Source organism: Halichoerus grypus, chromosome 2 (assembly GCF_964656455.1).
Source record: "Halichoerus grypus chromosome 2, mHalGry1.hap1.1, whole genome shotgun sequence".
Lineage (NCBI taxonomy): Eukaryota > Metazoa > Chordata > Mammalia > Carnivora > Phocidae > Halichoerus > Halichoerus grypus.
In genome coordinates, this window is record NC_135713.1 from 123,067,843 (window position 1) to 123,091,495 (window position 23,653).

The following is a 23,653-nucleotide window of genomic DNA, read 5'->3' on the forward strand; positions in this document are numbered from 1 at the left end:
CTTCTGTGAAGAAAAAAGTGAACCACAATTACCTCCTACCGATTATAAAACCCCAAAGCCGAAAGGGACTTTCAGTCTGAGTCATAAACAGAGTGCCAATCCTTAAAAGAAATAAAGAGAGAGAGAGACTGTCAGGAAGAAATGTGAGGGTGAGGGTGCTTTTGATGTGGAGTGTTTTCTTGTTTTTGTTTTGATCTCTTTAAATGTGAGGGTAAACTGGTTTTGAAGACTAGCACAGAGTTTTTAAATTTTTATTTATTTATTTATTTATTTATTTGGAGCATGCGAGCAGGGAGAGGAACGGAAGGAGAGAAAGAGAGAGCAGAGCCTGAGCTGAGCACGGAGCCAGGCATGGGGCTCGATCTCACAATCCTGAGATCATGACCTGAGCCAAAACAAGAGTCAGATGTTTAACCGACTGAGCCCCACAGGTGCCCCTATCACAGATTTTTTTTTTTCTTTTAGGATAATTATACCACTTTGGTTTTATTTATCCATTCATTTCACAGTAACATTATTTGTAGGATGAAGGAGAAACAATACAGTTAACACACTGATAGCTACATACACTTTGAATACTTCATTTACATGATAAATGCAAAAGAGAACATAGATAGTTCCTGTGTTGCATATCAATATGAAGGACACTAAGGACTAAGAATGATAGAAACAATAGCTAACATTTCTGGGGTGCCTCCCATGGGCCAGGTCCTCTGCTAAGTGGCTTCTATTCTTTATCTCACTGAATAGAAGGAGGTTTTGTATTCATCCCCATACTCAGCAGAGGAAATGAGGCGCAGGGAGAGCATTTCACTTGCCCCAACCCACATGGCCCTTGAGAAGTGGAGCTGGGACTTGAGCCCAGGTCGCAGGCTCCAGAGACCGTCCTTGTGAGCCCGGATTGCAAGGCCTGGGATTAAATGAGCCATAACGCGTTTGGGGAGCTTAGCCTAGCACTTGGCATATAATGAGCTGCCAATAAAGGCAACATGAAGGACGTTTATACAAAAGCAGACTGATGCAAACTGCAGCTCACATACCCCCCCACATCAATGAAGGTGTCGGAAAGAGGAACCATGTAGTCGAAGGTCCCTTTTTGGTTCTACCTCTGCTTCACAATTATCCCCGGGTCCCAGCCCGGCTTCACTCCCTGAGGGGCTGGGTGGCTTCGGACCAATCACTTCTCCTCCCTGGAACTGACTTTCTTCTGTAAAGCAAGAGGATTTGACGAGAAGGACTCCTAAGCTTTCCCTCTGCTCTGAACCTCCACAGGGTAGGTCATCTTTAAGATTTTGCCTGTGAAATGTGGTCCAGGAGCCCAGGGATGTTGATGCCTGTCTTCAATATGTAGAAAGAGATTAACTGCCTATTAAGAGAAAGAGTCAGCAATTTCCACAGAGGATGAACTGTTTCGATGGCAACAGGCTGTGGTGGCAAAACTGCAAGCTTCCAGTGTGGGCATGACTCAAACCCAGAGGGCCAGGGAAGACCTTCAGAATAGCTGATGGAATCGAATTATGCCAACGACTTCCATAATCCTGCGCCATTTCAGATCCAAACGCGTCAGTGAGGATGGGAAATGCTGCAGGCTGCTCTGGAGGGCAGAGGCAGAGGCTCTGAAGACTGCTCAATGGCGCCCACTAGTGGAAGACCACAATGTGGCCATGACGATGAGCTGGTGGCAGGGGTTCCAAGAGCTCTGTACTGCTTGAGCCAAAAGTCCACTCATGCATCTCATGGGTGGGGAAACTGAAGGAGAAAAAGGAAGTGTCTTGCCCAAGGTCACCAGTTAATTAGAGGTAGGGCTGACTGTTGGCAGCCATTCTGGACCATGCAGAAAAGTCATCTATACAATACACTAATTGTTCTCCTTCATCATACCCTATCATTTAATATTTATTTGTTACTAGATACTAGTCACCATGTTAAAAGAAAATGCAAAGCTGCTCTCTACTTAATCCAAGGAAATATAAAATACTTAATCCAAGGAAATATAAAATATCTGAAGAGAGTCTTCTTTCGATTCTATCATAATTTAATAACTGTGAAAATAAAGTGCTTGGGATCCTTTCTCCCAGGCACATTTTACTGGAATCAAATGGTTCACAGAGATAAACAATACTGGAAATAAGTTATCTGACAGATATTCTGAATGTCTCATAAGTGACCAGGACAGCATATTTCAAATTCTCAAATAGAAAAAATCTGACAAAATCCAGTGGTCTCCAAATAAGTATATACTAGTAATGCCATTTACTGGATAATCAACCAATACTTTTTTTAACTAAGCATAGTTGTATTCAAACAGCATTTTATCATGTTAGAAAAATAAAAGCAGCATATGACTCAGTTCTTACACTAGGACAGCTGCAAATCTTTGCAGAGAAATAAGATATATACGATGGATAAAATATATGACGATAGTTCTGAAGTAATTTAAGTGTCCCACAAAAAAGTCCTGAGGGAGTTTTGAGAAAGGTGCTGACAAATCTAGAAATGGCTAGGAGAACTTCATGGAGCAGGTAGGACTTGACCTGAACCTTAAGGAAGAGAAAGACATTCAAGTAGAAGGGAAGCAAGAAAAAGTGTTCAGAGAAGGCAAATTCACAAGGATTCATGGTGGTGCTTGATGCGGGAAGGAGCTCCATGGACAGAGAGTACTCTGACCAGTCCTGCCAGGGCTCATCTCCTGACTTTAGCTCCTCAAACCTCTTCCACGTTCCCAGCTGGACTCTTTCTTGTCTCTTGAGCTGAGAACTCATGGTCAGCACTTCCACTCAAGCTTGTCAACCCTGGGCGTTAGCTACCTTTCGACTTCCTTCTGCTCATCGCATCCTCTGCCCCCACTCCTGGGGAGTCACTACTGGAGAGTCCCAGTGCCTGGCTTTCCAGGCCCCAGCTGCTTGGCAATCCTTTTCTTTATGTCTCATTTCTCAGCAACAGTGGCCAGTTCCAACCATGCATCATCTCAAGCTCATGGTCATTTCTTCACCATCTTCATATTGTCTATTTACCCCATCTCAGAAGACCGTGAAGCTATTCTACAGGAACTCTCTAACATACCCTGTCACCACTGTAAAATGTTTCTTTATTGTCATGTATTCTCCATCCGTGTTTCAGACCACTCCCTCACTTTCCCACATCACCACCTCAGGTAGCATTCAATAATTAGGTCCCCCAACTCTTACATTTTCAGCCTCCCACAGAAGAGAGCACTGTCTTTGCTTTTGGGCATTTTGTGCTTTAGGTGAATGTGAGATATACAAGGGAAAATCTCTATCCTGCATATTCAGACCTGGAGCTCTCATGGTTCCAAGAAACCAGGAATTAACAGTCATCCCAGAGAGACCATCTTTAGAGGACAATGGATACAGAAGAGAGCTTCCCAGGAGTCAAGGTCAGACAGTCATCATGTAACTCATCTGAGTCTCAGTTTTGGCACAAACCAGGAGCAGGAACAAAAGAGGTAGTAAATGCAAAAACAAAAAAAAAAGTGCTTTGTTCTTTTTAGAAGAAACACACCAAGGAATGAAGTCCTCTAAATTGTTAAATGGAGGATTTCTGCGTAACCCTTCCAATTTTGGCAAAGCAACTTTTTCTCTTTTCTTTTCTTACAACAAGGTTTGGGGAAGAAAGGGACAAACTGTAATTTCTGATGATGAAAAGATGTTTCAAAATGTTTAATAATGATCAACAAATGCACTAAGTCATGTAGTAGGTGATTTTTGTTTCAAAAACTCTGGCCAGAAATCCCCCTTCAACTAACATTGCTCTTCAACGATGAGCTGGAATAGCCTGTGCTGTTTGCTCTTGAAAATGTGGGGGCCTCAGGCTAACCTGAATGCATGCTCCCTTGTGGGATCCTCTGTTTGCTCCAGCACACCACCCACTCTCTGCTCTTCCCCGATAGCCCTTCTGTTTCTGTATGGTTTGGCACTGGTAAAAACACAAAGGGATGTGCAGAGTGCTCACAAAATGCAAAACATGCTAATGAAATGTGGGAATTAGGGAGGTTTCCCTGGCTCAATCATTTTCATTATGTCTTACTTCTCCTCTAACTCCTCATCAAAAGTCTTAAATTGGACAGACCATAAGGAAAGTTTTCAGTGACAACTTAATTAGAGACATAAAGCTTCCATAAATGAAAGCAACAGAATGAAATTTCCTCAAGTCCCATGAAGGCTCCCACAGCCACAGGCTCCCACAGCATGCCAAGTTTGGTCTCTGTTCTAGGTCAACTCTTGAAGTCGAAGTACATAGTTAAATTCTTATTTCTGAAGTAAAGGTGCTGGGATGGTTAATTTTAGGAAATCAACTTAGCAAGGCCATGGTACAGACATTGGTCAAACACCAGTTTAAATGTGTCTGTGAAGGCATTTTTTTAGATTAACATTTAAATCAGTAGACTTTGAGTAAAGCAAATTACTCTCCACAGTGTGGGTAAGCCTTATTCAATCAGTTGAAATCTTAAGAGAAAAAAGATGGAGGTCGCCCAAGGAAGAGGGAATTCTGCCTCCAGTCTGCCTTCGCACTCCAAGCTCCAACATCAACTCTTCCCTGGGTCTTCCCCCTGCCTGCCTGCAGATTTTGGACTTGCCAGCATTTAAAATTACACGAGCCAATTTCTTAAAATAACTCTTCTTGCATTTTTTCTCTCTCTCTTTAGTATATAGAGGGTGATTTTTGAATACACAGAATATATATATTAATATAGAATATACATACAAAAATAATAGTGTTATTTTGTACACACACACACATACATACACACACACACACACACACACACATACACACACACACACTATTGGTTCTGTTTCTGGGGAGAACCCTGATTAATAAAAATGGATACTCTTTTGTTAAGTGCAAAAAGAAAACATCTCTAGCAGAAAGAAATTACAGTTGACCCTGGAACAACATGAGGGTTAGGGGCACTGATGCCCTAGGCAGTCATGTATAATTTTTGATTCCCTCAAGACTTAACTATGAACAGCCTAATGATCAAAAGCCTTACTTATAAACGGTCAAATGACATATTTTGTATCCTTCATGTATATTGCATTCTTTAATAAAGTAAGCTAGAGAAAAGAAAATGTTATTAAGAAAGTCAAGGAAGAGAAAACACATTTATAGTACTGTACCATATTGATAAAAAAAAAAAACCCAAATCTGCATATAAGTGGACCTGCAGAGTTCAAATCCCTATTGTTCAAGGGACAACCCTATCTGAATTTGGAATTATGAAAGATCTTCCAGCCAAGAACTATTATATTTTCCCCGAAAACTTCTGTTTACCCTGCTGGCTGGCTAAGGGTCAGTTTAGGTGGGGTGATATACTCTGAAGGTCACACTCTATCTTTTATGTCCAAAATGTCCAACCACGTTTCTTTTCTTGATAGTTTCTATTGAGCCACCACAAAAAATTGTTTCATATCTCTGACATAACTTCTCATAAAACAATTTAAAAAAACAAACTTTGCAGACAGAAAGAAACACAAATGTACCTTGTCCTTGTACAAATGTATTCACGTATCCAAAAATTACTTCCCTATCCTCTTTCATAGCATCCAACACAAATATTCCTGGAGCAGTTCCAGATCTCCCTGGAGTCAAATGAAATTCAAAAATTCCATCTCTACTATTGGAAATAAGCAAACAGTGGGATTAGGCTTGATTTATAAGGCCCTCTGCAATCCTTCATGGGCTCAGGCAGCTACGGGACAATCAACACTCCCTTTACCTGTTTCACTCATCCTGGCCCATTCTCACCCTCATTTCCATGTCCAGGGTTGGCCCCTCCCAGGTTCTCAATCTTTCCAGATTTGCTTGCCTCCAGCCTCATCTTCCATTCTCACAGTGCTGTATTCGGTGCCCTGCACACACTGCCCACCGAATGTGGGATGGCGTGTGTCGTGGAACAGTGAAGTAGTATTGTGACTCTGAAAGTCATTCATATAGACAGTTTCTTTTTTAGGGGGTATCAGTAGCTAGAGAGACATTTTAATCCCTGAACAGAAGAGCATTATTTCTTCCATTGTTATAATTAATCATTCAGCTTAAGATGTTCAGCTGGTCTGAGTCAATCAGAACAATGGTGCCAAGAATGTGTGTGTTGTAACCTCTGGCAATGCTCAGACCATGTCTGTGTGTGGTGCAATTTCAGGGTTCAAAGCGCACTGGGCCAATTACATCTGTTTACCATGATTTGAGGTAATCTAAGTCTGTGTTTCCATAGGTGGCCCTGGGCTGTTTGCTCTCTGTTGGTCAAAGTACTAGCAGATGGTGAAAGTGGGTGAGGAAATATGCCCACTGTAGGTCTGCAAGTATTTGATAGAGTGAGGGTTGTCTATTGACTGGGGCTTAGTACATTCTGGAATCTTATAATCAAACGGTCAGTTGTAAGACAAAATCCTCAGGCAGGATTTTAAAACCAAGAGGCTCTCATTTGAAGAAAAAAAAAAAAAAGGTGGATTTAAATAAAGAGTGTAGAGTCTTTCTTGATTGTAAATTTGTACCCAGTGGTACAAAAAGTAAACTTTATTGGGAAAAGTTCAGGTATAATTTAAATATCACAGGCTAGAGTGATTTTATTTTATTTTATATAGATGACCACCAATGTCTTCTAGCTATAAAGGTTTCTCAGAGATGGAGAGTCAATCAGTTCACAAGAGTTCCTGAGAGCAACCTCAGGTAAAATATTAGTGGCTATAAGCTGTGAAAGCAGACAATGTAATTTGATGAGTTGTAAGGAGTAACCTCCTCAATTTTGGTCCTCTGTCCTTAGCACACAGTTGAAAGAAAGAGAGAGGACATTTACATTCTCTATAGGTACAAGCACTTCCCATGGGGTCACAGCTCTGACAGCTAGATAAAGCCACACAACTTTATATGAGGACTCAGCACAGAAAGCAGCCAATAGATGCTGTCATTAGGAAAAACAGATGTTGCACAGGCTAGACAAAGATTATAAATCAACTACTTTAAATATGTCCAAAGAACTAAAAGAAATCATGTGTAAAGGACTGAAGGAAAGTATGAAAAAAAAAGTCTCACCAAATAGAGAATTTCAATAAGGAGATAGAAAATATATGTATACCAAGTAAGAATTCTAGGGTTGGAAAACACATTAACTGAAATTAAAAAAAAATTCTCTACAAAGGTTCAACATCAGACTTAAGCAGAGAGAAGAAAGAATCAGCAAACTTGAAGATATGTTGATTATCTAGTCTCATGAACAGAAAAAAAACAATGAAGAAAAATTAACAGAGGCTCAGAGACCAGTGGGGCACCCTCAAGAACACCAATATATGCATGACAGAGTCCCAGCAGGACAGAAGAGAGAGAAAAAGGCAGAAAGAATATTTAAAGAGGGGTGCCTGGGTGGCTCAGACAGTTAAGCATCCAATTCTTGATTTCAGCTCAGGTCCTGAGATGAAGCCCCATGTTGGGCTGCAGACTGGGTGTGGAGCTTGCTTTAAATTTTCTCTCTCCCTTTCACTTTGCCCCTCCCTGCCCCCATTCGTGCTCTCTCTCAAAAAAAAAAAAAAAAAAAAAAAAATTTTTTTTAAATATTTAAAGAAAACTTCTCAAATTTGATGAAAAACATTAATCTACATTAACTGAGAAGCTCAACAAAATCCAGGTAAACTCAAAAACTCAAAGACTAGACACATCATAACCAAACTACCAAAAGACAAAGGCAAAAAAAGAATCCTGAAAGCAACCAGAGAGAAAATACTCATACATACAAGGAATTCTCAATGAGGTTAACGGCTGATTTATCATCACAAATTGTGGAGGCCAAAAGGCAGTAGGATGACACAGTACAGAAAAACAAAACAAAACAAAACTGAAAGTACTGAAAGAAAAACACCTGCCAAGTAAGAATTCTACATCTGGCAAAATTATCCTTCAAAAATGAAGAAGTTAAGCTATTCCCAGATAATCAAAGCTGAGAGAAGGTGTTGCTAACACATATGCTCTACAGGAAATGCTAAGAAAGCCCTGCAGGCTAAAATGAAAGGACACTAGGTAATAACTTGAACCCATACAAAAAAATAAAAAGCATCAGTAAAGGTAAATACATAGCTAAATAAAGCAATAATTATAAATCTGGGTGTTGATGAGCACACAATATATACCTGTATAATTCGTATGACAAAGTAGAGAAGAGGAGTGACAGAATGGAGCTATATAGGGGGAAACTTTTTGTATATTGTTGCAATTAAGTTGGCATTAAATTGAGCTAGATGGTTGTAACTTCAGTTATAATCAGCCTAACCATTAAGAAAATAACTGAAAAATAAGGGCGCCTGGGTGGCTCAGTCGTTAAGCGTCTGCCTTCGGCTCAGGTCATGATCCCAGGGTCCTGGGATCGAGCCCCACATCGGGCTCCCTGCTCAGCGGGAAGCCTGCTTCTCCCTCTCCCAGTCCCCCTGCTTGTGTTCCCTCTCTTGCTGTCTCTCTCTGTCAAATAAATAAATAGTCTTAAGAAAAAAAATTTTTAAAAAGAAAATAACTGAAAAATATACAGTAAAAGAAATGACTAGGAAATAAAAGGTACACTAGAAAATATCTATTGAACCCAAAAGAAGGCAGTAATAGAGGAACAGAGGAATAAAAAAGCCCATTTGCAGATGATATGAGCATGTATATAAAAATTATAAGGAATCCATCAAAAACTGAAAACTCTTAAAGCAAATAAGTGGATTTGGCAAGACTGTAGGATATAAGATATATATACAAAAAGCAGTTGTATTTCTATACACCAGGAAAGAACGATATGAAAATGCAATTAAGAAAGCAATTCCATTTCTAACCGCATCAAAAACAATAAAATACTTAGTGACACATTTAACAAATGAAGTGCAAGATGTGTACCTTGAAAACTACCAAACTTGCTGAAATAAATTAAAAAGGACCTAAATAAATGGAAAGGCATTCCATGTTCAACATCATTAAACGGAGTTAACATCACTAAAATAGCAATACTCCCCAGACGGATCTAAAGATTCAATTCAATCTCTATCAGAATTGCAGCGGCCTTTCAGTTTTTCCAGAAACTGACAAGCTGATTCTAAAATTCATATGAAAGTGCAAAGAATCCAGAATAACCAAAACAATTTTGAAAAAGAAGAAACAGTTGGAAGACTCACCTTCCTGATTTTGAAATTTACTAGAAAGCTATAGGAATCAAGTCTGTGTGGTAGTGACACAGGACAGACATATAAATCAATGAAACAGAATCAACAGTACAGAATTCCAACAAGGGTACCAAAAAAATTAAATGAGGGAAATGATAAGTCTTTTTAACAAATGGTCCTGGGAAAACTGGATATCTACATACAAAAAAGATAAATTTGGACCCCCCGCTTCACACCATATACAACAATTAACTCAAAATGTATCAAAGTCCTAAATGCAAAATTCTAAGACTCTTAAAATAAAACAAAGGCATAAACCTTCATGACCTTGGATCAAAGGTTTTTCGGATATGACACCTAAAACACAAGAGCCAAAGGTAGAAAATACGGTAAACTTCATTAAAATTAAAAGCTTCTGTGCTTCAAAGAACACCACCAAGAAAGTAAAAAGACAACACATGTGGTGGGACAAAATATTTGCAAATCATGTATCTGACAAAGACTAGCATCTAGAATATGAAAAGAACACTTACAACTCAACAATAAAAGGATAAGTAACTCAATTAAAAATTGGGCAAAACATTTAAATAGACATTCTCCAAGGAAGATACACAAATGGGCAATAAGCACATGCAAAGACGTTCAGCCTCATTGCTTATGAGAGAAATTCAAATCAAAACCACAATGAGATACCACTTCATGTCCCCTCAGATACTTATAATTAAAAAGAAAAATAATAACAAGTGTTGGTAAGGATGTGGAGAAAATGGAACTTTCATGCATTGCTGGTGCAAATGTAAACTGATGTAGCTGCTTTGAAAAACAGTTTAACAGTTCCTCAAAAAAGTTAAACACACAGCAATTCCATTCCTAGAGACGGACCCAAGGGAACTGAACATACATGTCCACACAAAAACTTGTACCTGAATGTGCATTAACAGCCATATTCATAATAGCCAAAAGTGAAGAGCATCCAAAAGTCTACCAACTACAAAATGTAGCATACTCATGCAAAGGACTATTTATTATCCAATCGTAAAAGGAATAAAGTAGTAATACATGTTACAACATGGATGAACCTTGAAAACATTATGCTAAGTGAAAGAAACCAGACAGAAAAGGCCACATATTGTATGATTTCATTTATATGAAATGTTCAGAATAGGCAAATCCATAAAGAGGAAAAGTAGATTAATAGGTGCTAGGAGCTGGAGATGATAGGAATGGGGAGTGATTACTAACGTGTAAGGTTTTTCATTTTGCAGTGATAAAAGTATTCTGGAATTAGACAGGGGTAATGACTGCATGATTTTGTAAATATACTGAAACCACTGAACTACTTTAAAAGGGTAAATTTTATAATATGTAAATTAAATATTAACTTTAAGAAGATTTAATATGTTCTCAGATATAAAAAAATATACACATTTACTACATAGTTATTCCTCTTCCTCTTGGCCCATTCCCAAATCCTGAAAAAACACTGATATCAGGTGTCACTTCTGTGTCACCTGGCCTACCGCCAGGTACTCCCAGTTGAAAAGCATGGGCCTTGGGTGCAGAAAGGGAATGGATAAGACAGAGGTTCATGGGCCCATTTGGTGTCACCCAAGAGGGAAACGTTTTCTAATCCATTTTATCAAGAGGAAAAAAAAAAAGATTTCACATGGTTGGAAAAGCCCTTAAAATTCTTTATCTTATTGCTCTCATTCTATATTCATCAAACCACTTTCCCAAAGGTTCTAACATCAAGAAGGGAGCATATCCCATCAGTAGAGAGGAATCACCTCCACTGAAAATCACACCTACTTATCCATCTACCTACCTACCTACCTTTGTGCTCATTTATTTAACCTCCAGTAACCTGATGAACCTGAATCACTTGTCTTGCATCAGACTCTGGGATACTGAATAAAAACTAAGAGCCAGATATGGATGAAGGTAAATTCACCTCAATCAAGAATGACAAGTAGATTTTAGTCCAGATGCTAATTTCAACATATTTACAGTTGGGAAAGACTCCGCAATGAGCAAGATCATGAGGACATGTCTGAGTAGTTGGACAGATGATCATGCTTGATACGGAGTGACTGCCTTGAACACAGGCAGGAAAGTCATGCTGACTGCACCACACAGCTCACACTCTGAGATGCGGTGTTCCCTCAGGGGCCTCCAGCCAGAAAACCTCCTGGCCACATCCCTCTAACCTTGAAGTACTGTGTCTACATTTCATAAAGAGAGCTTGCTGCTTTCAGTACTATAGAACTTAATTTAAAACACAGAAAATCGGGATGCCTGGGTGGCTCAGTCTGTTAAGCGTCTGCCTTCAGCTCAGGTCATGGGATCAAGCCCCACATCGGGCTCCTTGCTCAGCGGGCAGGCTGCTTCTCCTTCTGCCTGCTACTCCCCCTGCTTGTGCGCGCTCTCTCTCTCTGATTTCTAAATAAATAAATAAATAAGATACTTAAAACAAAAAATTGAATGCGCCATTATAAGGACAGCAACCTATCCCTTCCATTATTCCATCAATGAAAAAGTAAATGGCTTATTAGAAAATGCTTCTTTAAGTTCCTGTTTTCCAGGATAAGTCAAGCACCCCATACATTAGAAATCTGAGGAACAATTCTCCATGTTAAAATTATTTTTGTAATCAAGTCCCACCCCCTTGCTAATTTCACCTCCCAAAGCTGTGGTGACTAATGTCTCATACTTGAAATTGTTACTGTTCTCTGTCTACACAGAGGATTTGTGAGGGATGGCGGGAAAGGGGGGACGGGGGTTGAAGAAGGTAGAATGGATTTAAATGTTCACTCAGCATTCTTGAATCAGAGATGGAAGATGCCAGATGGGGCCTCATCATGTGGCTAACGCTTCTACTAGCCAAAACATGTATTTAATGCCTTCTTTATTCTAATCATGATTTTAGGGCTGACTTTAGTAGAGCAGTTCTGGACTTATTTCAGGTTTCTGAATGCATTTGTTTAATAAATCAGTAGCTTAACACAGCATGCTGTTTCTAGGTAGGTTTGTTCCAGTGAAACACAGGAGGAGAGAGTCCATGTGTTTGGTCAGGTCACCCAGGCCAACAACCCTTTGCAAAGCACACTGGCCTCCTCCCTTTCACAAAGGCCTCCAAACTGCAGATCCAATCAAAGATCAAAGCTACTGAGAAACTGTATCCTTGCCCTCTCACCCACTACTCCCACAGCTAAGGAAAACCAAAAAGGTTTCATGTAAATTTTCAAAAGTAGAAGCATTTAGACATACCCAAAACGTCAACTCTTCTGTTACTTAGTGTTCTATTAAAATCCATAGTCTTCTCTTGCATTTAGCTTTTAGTGTTACCTCAGTTGAAGAGAGTGTTTAATAAGACAGGGATATTTTCCTAAACAAGAGAGACTAGGTCAAAATTAAAAGAGAAACACATATACCCAAAAATGTTAGTGGGGAATGTTCATACTCTTTTGAAATGTGGGAGGTAATTTATGCCATAAGAATGTATTACTGGGGTGCCTGAGTGGCTCAGCTGTTTAAGTGCCCAATTCTTGATTTTGGCTCAGGTCTTGATCTCAGGGTCATGAGATCAAGTCCCACACTGGGCTCTATGTTGCGTGTGGGTTGTGGGATCAGGTCCCGTGTGGGGCTCTGAGCTCAGCATGGAGTCTGCTTGGGGTTCCCTCCCTCCCCCTCTGCTCTTCCACCAACTCCCTCTCCCTTTCTCTCTCTCTAAAATAAATACATAAAATCTTTTAAAAAAGAATGCATTAAAAAAAAAAAGAATGCATTACTTACATAATCAGAACAATAAATACAGCTACTTAGTAAAAATAAAGAAATTATAACAAAAGGATAGAATTAGCCCTAAAATAAGAAAATCAAGTGTTTCTTTGGCTAATCAGAGCAAAGTATAGGATTCAGTGGTTTTTATCAGAACCAATTTGTTCATCAACTCCTGGAATCCAACCAGTCCCTCCCCTCTGGCATTTCTGTGCGAGCTTACTACCTCAGAGGAAGCAGGAGACGGAGTTACAGAGAAGCAGGGACAAGACAGGAGGAAACAATCGAGCCTTGCAAGTGCATGAGCTCTCACGTTATTTTTTATTTCAAACCTTTCTAACAGGAGAAGAGAATGATGTGGTGAAAGAGGTTAAGTCACTTCTAGTTTAGTCTCAATACAGGAAGTCGTTTTTAATGCCCCTGCCCTCAAACTGGAATTATAGCCAGTTTCAATTTCTTCTCTTCCTCCTGACCCATCTACCTTTGGTGAAAGTGCTAATAAAAATAAAACGGTCCAGGCATGACGCATGGGGGAGACATGAGAGGTCAACTTCATGCTGATAGCTGACCTTATCTTGCAAACGTTAAACATCCTTCGGTAACTGTAACCCAACAAGTAACCAGACATCCACACACATTTCCTTGTGAGGAAGTACAGCTCAGAGAAGATAAAGGTCTCATTCAAAGTTGTCTATTAACAGGTCAGCGTTTCTAATCAAAAGATCTCCACCATGTGGCCATCACCTCAACATTCCTCACAATCCCTGATAATACACAAGAAAACAGCGAGTGCCTTCAGGCCCCGGGATTCCAGTTCAAAACGGACATTAGTCAGCCTCTTCCAGAACACGGGTTCAGTTAGCTAGCTTATATTTGCTTTAACTCTCGTAATATTTCCTTAATGCTCCATAATTCTGAGAGCTGATGGTTTTCTAATGTAAATGAGGGGGTGTGCCAGGCTGGCTGCAGTTGGGGTGGCCTGGCTAGGGTGGATTTGTTCCATGTGACTTTCACTCTCTTCCAGGGGCCAGCAGGTTAGTCTGGGAAGGCTGTCTGCACGGTGAAGGCGGAACACAAGGTGAGAGACACAATTCCCTGTAGGGCTCAGGCTCCACTCATGAACTATCACTTGTGTCTCATTTGGTTGGTCAAAGCAGGTCACAGAGCTGAGACACACAGCAAAGGCTGGGAAAGCACCTCTGCCTCCAAAGAGACATGGGAAGAGTGTGGATGCAGGGAAGGGCCACAGTCTCAGTCTCCCACAGCCCCTGACAAATTATTTACATGGGGATGTTTCCACAGGAAATCCCAGGGCCTCATATAATATTAAGCATAACAAGGAGGTGTTAACACATGTTTGAAATATACAGAAAATCGCATATATTAGTATAACCAATAGCCTTGTATCTACCTCTGATAATTAACAAATTAATACTTTTACCTATTTGCTTCTCATATTTTTTACAAAATATTTTAGAGTTTAAGCACTCTGTATACCACTCCATAATTCTATTTCCCTCCCTCTTCAGGGGTACCTATTATACTAAAGTTAATCTGTGCATATTTTTATACTTTTCCTATGTACACAGCCATTCATGAAGCCAGCCATAGCCCAGAAGGCAGTCACCTAGCCTTATCACTTTCTGTTAATATTTAGTCAGCATTTCCAATAAAATTACCTTCTTCTTCAGATCAAACACTTTTACATAGGTTCTACATGTGAACCAAATAGCTACCCAGGGAATATTCAACTTTGACTTGCTTCATTCTTGTATTTTTTGTGTGTATCTCACACTAAATTAAAGAAATGAGAGATGCAACATTCTGAGGCTAAATAATTCAACCGGCTATTCTTCAAAGAGTGTGGGGGCAATTCACATTACCAGAGGAAGAAACATCATAAGGAAAGCAAAAGCCAAATGTTTTCCACAGGAGTCCTCCTTTTTGCTGTCTTGATTTCAACTGGTAAGTCAAAGAACAATTTTAGAATCTTGGCTAATTTAAAAAAATTTTTAATAAAAAATTTAAAAGTCATTAATATCACAATCACAACAGAAACTTATGTGGTTGATTACTAAAAATGGACTAGGAAGAATACATCGTCGGGGATAAGGGGTCCTCCATGATTTCCACCTGAATATTGTGATTCTTTAACAAGGGAAACAGAAAAGTGGAATGGAGGACTTAAAAGAAAAGTCTGTCAATCTTGGTCTAGGATTTAACTGGAACATCATTAGAAAATAAAGAGTCTGTGTAAGAATTCAATTTGGAGGATTCCTGATAACAGCAACTGGTGTGGATTAGGACAAGGGGAATGCTCCCTTAAGAGTCAGGAGAGAAAAATGAGTCAGTTAATAAATTGTCCAATATCTGCCTCAATTCCCAGGGATAAATATTTGTTGCCAAAGTGATGGTATTATATCTCGATCAAGATGTTGACTTGAAGCTTGGCTCAAAGGTATAAGACATTTGAAACCCATCTTCTAAAAAGTATATTAAAGAATATACTTTAATGGCCATATTCTATAGCTCCTCTCGTAGCACATATATTAATGAGCAGTAAAGTATCTTTAAATAAAATCAACAATCAAATTAGCTGGTTCTTGCTTTTGCTTCTATTTTGTTAGTTTATTTCAAAATAAAAGGGTGAGTTTGCTAACCGTATCTCTCTGTGAATGTTAACATTGGAAATCCAGGGAATTTAATTCAATTGAGTATTTACTGCTTACTAAAGAGAAGCTCTACCTAAAACAAGTGTGTACAAAATACACTGAGAGAGCCAGCCCCTCCTCCATGCTTTACTGCTATACAATTTTTCATATAATTATTTCTACTCCCTTCTTTCCCTTGTCTTTTCCCTCCACTCTAGGCTAAATTGGTCTGACAGGTTCTTACTTCTAAGAATCTCCCTCTTACATGTTTGCAGATATGAAAGAGATATATTTAGTGCTAAATAAACTTTGCTAGTTCAGAGTCTGTTTCTTCTCTAATTCAAACATTTTCTTGGATTTGATTATTAGGATTGGCAATAAAGGAACACTTCAAAGTTACTTTAGAATTTCTAGAATTACTTCTTTGAGCCATGCTGTTCATTTTTGCTTCACCTAAACATAATGGTCCCAAGTAATAAGCAAAGAAAATTTGAAAAGCACAATCTATGCCACTCATTAGTCAATAATCTGAAACAAACTGTAATGATGGAGATTAATGCTTATAAACAAACAGTTATAAATACTCTGTACATAATAAAACAGAATTTTATGGCCAGGGAGAAAGCTAATTTTCCATCTGAATCCAGAGTGAAAAGGCAGACCTGCCCATAACCTACAGAAAGAGAAAAACTAGTGAAAACAACTTTCGAATCCACTGGGAGACATGTAAGATAAACAGAGACTGGAAATATGTGAAGTCAGAAAATCTGCTTCTCATGTTTCTCTTTCTTAGCACTGGCTGGACCATGGGCTAGTATCTGCGCCGGCAAGTCTTCCAATGAGATCAGGACGTGTGACAGTCACGGCTGTGGCCAGTACATTGCTCAAAGGTATTCTTATGGTTCTTAACCCCTCTGCTTAATGTCCTTGCCCCAAGCGCTCACAGTCATCTCTCTCTGACAGCAGGATTCAGAGATGAAAGCAGCTGTACTAGTGTTTTTAGAGCAGCTTCCAAGACCTCTGCTTCAAGTATGGGCTCTGAATTGGGAACACAGCATGTAATAAACAAAGAGGCAGGGGAACAAACATAACAATCGTCATCAATCTGATTTTTCAGGTTCTAGCCTGTTAGGCAGGAGAAGAGGTTGGTAAGAGTGAGCATAAAGACAACAGTGAGGCTTGTCAGAGACAACTTAAAGAACGCTCACAAGCTGGGATCATTTCGTGTTTGTCCTCCATTCACTCTAATAAATTCAGGAGTTATCACTCACTGTATTAAAATATCATATACAGTAAATGATTTTTTTTTTTAAGATTTTATTTATTTGACAGAGAGAGCACAAGCAGAGGGAGAGAGAGGGAGAAGCAGGTTCCCTGCTGAGCAAGGAACCCAATGTGGGACTTGATCCCAGGATCCTGGGATCATGACCTGGGCCAAAGGCAGATGCTTAACCGACTGAGCCACCCAGGCGTCCCAGTAAATGATTTTTTAAAAAGATTTATTTATTTGAGAGAGAGGGAGAGAGCATGCACACAGGGGGAGGGGGCAGAGGGAGAGGGAGAGAGAGAGAGAATCCCAAGCAGACTCCATGCTGAGAGGCGAACCCAGCTCGGGGCTCCATCCCAGGACCCCGAGATCATGACCTGAGCCGAAACAAAGAGTTGGACACTTCACCTCTGGAGCCACCCAGATGCCCCCACAGTAAATGATGTTTATAATGACTTCTGGATTACCGAGACAAAAATCAGATGAGGGTAATGTGATTCTTTTATGGTAAGTCCCCATAAAAAGACAACTCTTTTTTAAGTGGTCTTGAAGGGGTCAAGATTCATAGATCTATAAAATTTACTTACATAGATAGATGTCTCATTTCCCCAAAATGCCATATAATAATCATAGTTCATAAATTCTTAAAGGCTCTCTATATACCAAATACTATCTTAAATGCTTTAATCTTTACAATATGATTATTACTACCCGCAGGTAGGGAGGTTAAAATTGAGACAAGGAAGAGTAAGGAAACCTGGAACATCTCAACATGTTCTCCAGTTTCAGTGTTTGATATCCTAGTCTGGGAACAGTGAGCGAACACCACATTTCTGGGCAATAAAGTTCCCAGGGCATTTTCTCAGTCTGTTCATTCTTACTTACATTCTAGAAATCGCAGGCCTCACCCAGGTGTGGATGTCTTGTGCTCTGATGGATCTACCGTGTATGCACCTTTCACCGGAATGATTGTGGGCCAGGAGAAGCCTTATAAAAACAAAAATGCCATTAATAATGGTGTTCGGATATCTGGAAGAGGTAAGAAGTGTTGTATACACCTGGGACACATCCTGGAAATGTCTGATGGTTATTTATTTAATGCATTTGCCATACACCGAAGTTTCATACTTCCTTCAAAACGATGACATCTACAATAGAAAGGACATAGGGTACCAAACTAAAACAGCTCTTCCCCTGATATCATCTTCTTTATGCACACACTCTACCTAACCCCACAGCTGACTGAAGGACTTTCTTCTTGTGGCCCATGTGGTTTTGTCCAACAGTCTACAAATAAAATCACTTTCAAGAGTATTTACTATAATAGATACTTCCATTTACTGAAATCCCACACTTCAAAGATGTTGGCATTCCTGCAAAAGTTGACTGGGAAATATTTTCCAAGGCCTCTATGTTCTAGGTAAAGTTGGGTCACCTAGTACTCCAGGTATGGGCCTATTATCTGTTTTGTTTTGTTTTTTTAATCCACTGAGGTATAACATTCACACAGAAAAGTGCACAAAGCATAAGCACACAGCTCCTAAATTTTCACAAAGTGAATAACACTATATAACCATCACCCAAACAAGAAAAAAAAATTCAGCAGCATCCCAGAGACCCCCCTGTGCTATCTATACTCATTCTTCCCAGCAAGGATAATCACTATGCCACCATACACTAGTTTTGCCTGTCTTGGGAAAGGATATAAACAGAATTAAACAGTATGCAGTCTTCTTTGTGGGGCTTCTTTCATTCCACATCATGTCTGCAAGATTTGCTTTGCATGTGATTTCATTCTCGATGATGTAGGCTGTTCCATTACATGCATACAGCTTCATCTTTGTAATTATCCTTCTCTAAATGGACATTTCGGTAGCATCCAGTTTTAGGTGACTACAAAAATGCTATGAACTTTCCTGCATGTGTCTTGTAATGAACATAAATATGCATTCCTGTTGGGAGTGAGCCCTGAAGACACTGCCCTCACCCCAGCCCTGAGAAAGAAACACTCTGTGAGGGACCTCAGGTTCTTGAGAAGCTCTATGGTGGCTGTCCTCTATATGCCCAAAATGACAAGAGAAACTGCTGCCACTGGAAAGGGTCCACTTAGTAGGCAAGGCCAAGGTTGGCATGGTTACCCAACAGGCAACAGAGCTGAAGCGTAATCAGATTCATCTGAAGCACAGAGATCTGTGGCATTGTCTAGCTAATCACGGTGACCCAAGAGCTGAACAGACGGGCAGCCTACTAAAACCTTATTTGATTTGTATAAATGGGAACACTCTGATGAACAAAACTGTGACTTTAATCATCACAAGAGTGGGTCACAAAACCTCCCCCCACCCCCCACGAACTCCCAGACTTGACCCAATTCACAATCCCAGAGCCCCTTGAAAGAAACCGGGGCTGAGTCCCTTTGAGGAAGGGCTCCGTCACATGGCCGAAAATTTATACCAATAAACCTTACTTCACTTTTTTTTAAAGATTGTTATTTATTTGACAGAGAGAGAGAGAGAGAGAGAGAGATCATGAGTAGGCAGAGGGAGAGGGAGAAGCAGGCTCCCTGCTGAGCAAGGAAGCCGATGTGGGGCTCCATCTAAGGACCCTGAGATCATGACCTTTATTGTTTCATCTTTCATATTTAAATGTACAATCCATTTGGGATTGGGTTTTATGTAAGGAATAAGGTAGGGATCAAGATCTTTTTTCTCATATTGGTATCTATTAACTTGACAAGACTGTTTTCTCCCCTGCTGTTATTGCAGTATAGTATCTTTTGTCATAAATGATGGTCTGAATATATACAGGTCTGTTTCTGGTCTTTCTATTGTGTTTCATTGGTCACTGTGTCAATCTTGCAAAAATACCACACTGTCTTCATTACTGTAAGCTTTAAAATACATCTTGATATCTGACAGTATAAATCTTTCAACTTTTGTCCTTCTTTCAGATTGCCTTGACAATTCTTGGTCACTGGCATTCCCAGATACACTATAGAATCAGTTTATCAATTTCCACCAAAAATTCTGCTGGGACTTTGATTGGGTTTGCACTGATTATATAGATCAAGAAAAATTGGTATCTTAAAAGTAATGAATCTTCCAATGAATAGACATGTTATACCCTCCATTTATTTAGGTCTTCCTGCACTGTAATATTAGTAGTTGTCACATTGGTTTCCAGTGTTGAGGCTGTGTACATATTCTGTTTCACATGTACCTAAGACCTACTGTATTGATTTTATTTAGATTTTCTATAGCAGTACTGTCCAATAGAAATAAAAGTCATGTATATAATTCAAAATTTTCTAGTAGTTACATTAAGAAAGTTAAAAAATAGGGAAAAATAATTTTAATAATATATTTTAACTCCATATCTTTAAAATATTATCATTTCAAAATGCAACCAAAAAATTACTAATATTTTAATTTTTTTATACTGTCTCCAAAATCCATCAGACATCTTATACTTAAAGGTACATCTGTGATTAGCTACACTTCAAGTGCAGACTAGCTACGCGTAGCTAGTGGCTACCATGGTGGACAGCACGATTCTAAGGCGTTTCTTATGTTTTCTGTTCACTTGCCCTGCTTTCACTGATATGTGTGTTAAAATCTTCTATTACTGGTGGGTTTCTATTTCTCCCTGTATCTCAGATAGTCTCTGCTTTCTATACATGGTTTCTGTGTTATCTGACACATGGACAGTTGCAACTGCTGTATCTTCATTGTATTTCGCAGTATAAATTGTCCTCCTTTGTCTTGTTTCTCTGATTTTCGGCTTGAGTTATACTCTCTGATAATAGAATCATAACCCTTGCTTGTCTTATTATTTCCATCTGCTTGACAAATCTTGATCCAGCCCTTAATTCTTTGCCTTTTTCTTTTAGTTAAAGATTCTATTTATTTATTTGAGGAGTAACAAAGAGACAGAGGGAGCACAAGCAGGGGGAGGGGCAGAGGGAGAGGGAGAAGCAGACTCCCCGCTGAGCAGGGACGCCAATGTGGGGCTCAATCCCAGGACTCCGAGATCATGACCTGAGCTGAAATCAGATGCTTAACCCACTGAGCCACCCAGGTGCCCCTTGCATTGTGTTTTATTGGATACAGCACAGAATTGGGTTTTGAAAAAAAAAAGAAGATAACAGGAGGGGAAGAATGAAGGGGGGGAAATCAGAGGGGGAGATGAACCATGAGAGACAATGGACTCTGAAAAACAAACTGAGGGTTCTAGAGGGGAGGGGGGTGGGAGGATGGGTTAGCCTGGTGATGGGTATTAAAGAGGGCACGTTCTGCATGGAGCACCGGGTGTTATGCACAAACAATGAATCATGGAACACATCAAAAACTAATGATGTAATGTACGGTGATTAACATAATAAAAAAAAGAATTGATCATGGAACACTACATCAAAAACTAATGATGTAATGTACGGTGATTAACATAATAAAAAAAAAAAGAATTGGGTTTTGGTTTTCAAGCCAGTAAGAATTTTCTTTTTTAACAGATGAGTTAACATTTATAGATATACCTCATGTATGTAGTCCCAAAAGTCATATTACATTATAATTACAGTATTAAATTAACTCTACTTCTCCATTTGGTGGGTCTTTGTTTTTAAATTTTTTTTCTTTTAATGTTTAGAAAGATTTGCATTCTTGTGCCAATTATGTCCATTTTTCTTTGTCTTTAAAGTCTAATCATTTTATTAGAATAGGTCTTGGAGTTGAAATTATCCTGGGTGAGAACAAGAAAATATGTTAAAAGTCTCAATTTTCTCAGCATCCTAGTGTTTTTTTGCTATTCCTCAATGCCTTCATTAAATCCTCATTTGAATCTACTCTCCCTTGGGCATCTAGTCTTCATTTCTGATACAATTTTGTCACCTTCCTCTGTTCCCTCACTGAGTTCAATCAAGTCTCGTTTCTTTTTGTCTTCTCTTTCATTTTTGTTCTTATTTTTTGAATTTCTGATTCAAGGCTACTGAAACCCAGATAATAACTAATTTAACTTCTTTTCTTTTAGGTTTCTGTATTAAAATGTTCTACATTAAGCCAGTTAAATATAAAGGTTCTATCAAGAAGGGAGAAAAACTGGGAACTCTACTGCCCTTGCAGAAAGTCTATCCTGGCATACAATCCCACATACATATTGAAAACTGTGACTTGAGTGATCCTACCGTGTACCTCTAAGTAGAAGACACATGACCAGATCTACTAAATACAAAACCATCTCCTTAAAAACCTGGATGCATCCCCTACTCTTCAAGAAATTTGTGTCCAAATAAAAACATGATGCATGCAAGAAAGACAACAGCCTGTTTCAACTCACTGCCACTTGAATGTTTGATTGTCAACTAATTTCTGAGAGTTCTCTGATTTTTCTGTCACCTGTGGGATCTGAGGGGTTTTTACCTGTTTGTTTTTTAAAGTTTCTCAGTCCTGAACACACAGGATAAATAAACATACGAATTCCAGTCTCTCCAGACTGCATTTCTGACACTTCTAAGACTAGCTACCTTTTCTGCCTAAAAATAAGAAAAAGCCTGAAGCTGTTTTCCTGGCACAAGAATAGAGTGTTGCAAAATGCCAGACACACACACACACTTCATAAATATTAAGTGAACAAACTGGAGTTAAACTCTGAGTAAAGGTAGGGAAGCGTTTCAGCAATATCCTCAGGTTTGTCAAACTGGTCAAAGGGTAAGTTGTTTGCATGGATAAGAGAGAATTGGCTGGTCTTCATATCCACACTTCCCCACACTGTATGAGCAGAACATTTTCTAAATCATAAATGATGGCCGTCCAATAAAATACATCATTATTCTCGATTTCAGTAAGACTGCATTACAGGAGGTACTAGGATGAGAAAGAGGTCTATTTTAACCTGAAGTTAGCTCATGAAACCAAGTACCTCATGGAAACCCAGCCTCATCTAGCCAAATGCCTACCACAGCCCCTTATGTCTACACATCATTTTTAACCTAGATTATTCTTTCTTAGTTATGTTGACAGCAGGTAGGAAGGGGAAATAAGACCATACAAATGCTCCAAGGACCAGAAATAACTGGCTTCCTAGATTTTAGTTAGTGAGAAATGAGTAAGTTGAATTTATCATTCTGGAAACTTTTCATGAATTTTTTGCTTAAATCCTTTTGGAATGTAGAAAACTCCAGCAGAAATATTCCATTCTTAGTACAGATGTGCTAGAGGAAAATATAATTAATTATATTATTGGAGATTTATTATCGGAGAAGTAGCTGCATTTGTATGCTAGGACATACGTATAAGAATGTCCAGGATAATCACTATTTGTCATGGCAAACCCTGGAACAACTCAAATGCTTATCTACAGTTGATATGAACAAATGAACGGTGATTTAGTCACAGAATGAAATAGTGTACAGTGGTCACAAAAAATGAGCCTCAGCTAAACATAACAAAATGCATGAGTCATAGCAATATAATTCTGAGTTTAAAAAAAAGGCCTAAGATTATACATAGTAGGATACTCTTTTTATAAAGTCAAAACAATTAAAACCAAAATGTAATTTTTAGGAACACATATATATGTGATAAAAGTATATGAAAAGGAAGTCAAGCAAATGATGAACACTAGTTACCTCAGGACTAAGTAAGGGAAGCCACGCAGAAAAATTAAAGTTATTGTCATGTCAATGTTGTCATTTTACAGCTGGGAGGTGATTTCATGAGTATTTATTATGATAACATGTTACAGTAAGTAACAAGACTTGCCGGTGGATGGTCGAAAGAAGAAAGAGTTAATGATGACTCTCACTTCAGTCTCTACAACAC

The 23,653-nt window shown here is 39.1% G+C and overlaps 1 protein-coding gene across 1 annotated transcript; it reads left to right on the forward strand.

Moving 5' to 3' along the window:
* The first annotated feature begins 1,035 nt into the window (after positions 1 to 1,035).
* On the forward strand, positions 1,036 to 22,317 carry LECT2 (leukocyte cell derived chemotaxin 2). The gene is made up of 6 exons (XM_036114325.2): positions 1,036 to 1,273; positions 13,945 to 13,998; positions 14,726 to 14,885; positions 16,365 to 16,461; positions 17,731 to 17,876; positions 21,864 to 22,317. The coding sequence occupies exons 3-6, from the start codon at positions 14,840 to 14,842 to the stop codon at positions 22,028 to 22,030; spliced, it is 456 nt and encodes a 151-aa protein (XP_035970218.1). The 5' UTR covers positions 1,036 to 1,273; positions 13,945 to 13,998; positions 14,726 to 14,839; the 3' UTR covers positions 22,031 to 22,317.
* The last annotated feature ends 1,336 nt before the right edge of the window (positions 22,318 to 23,653 follow it).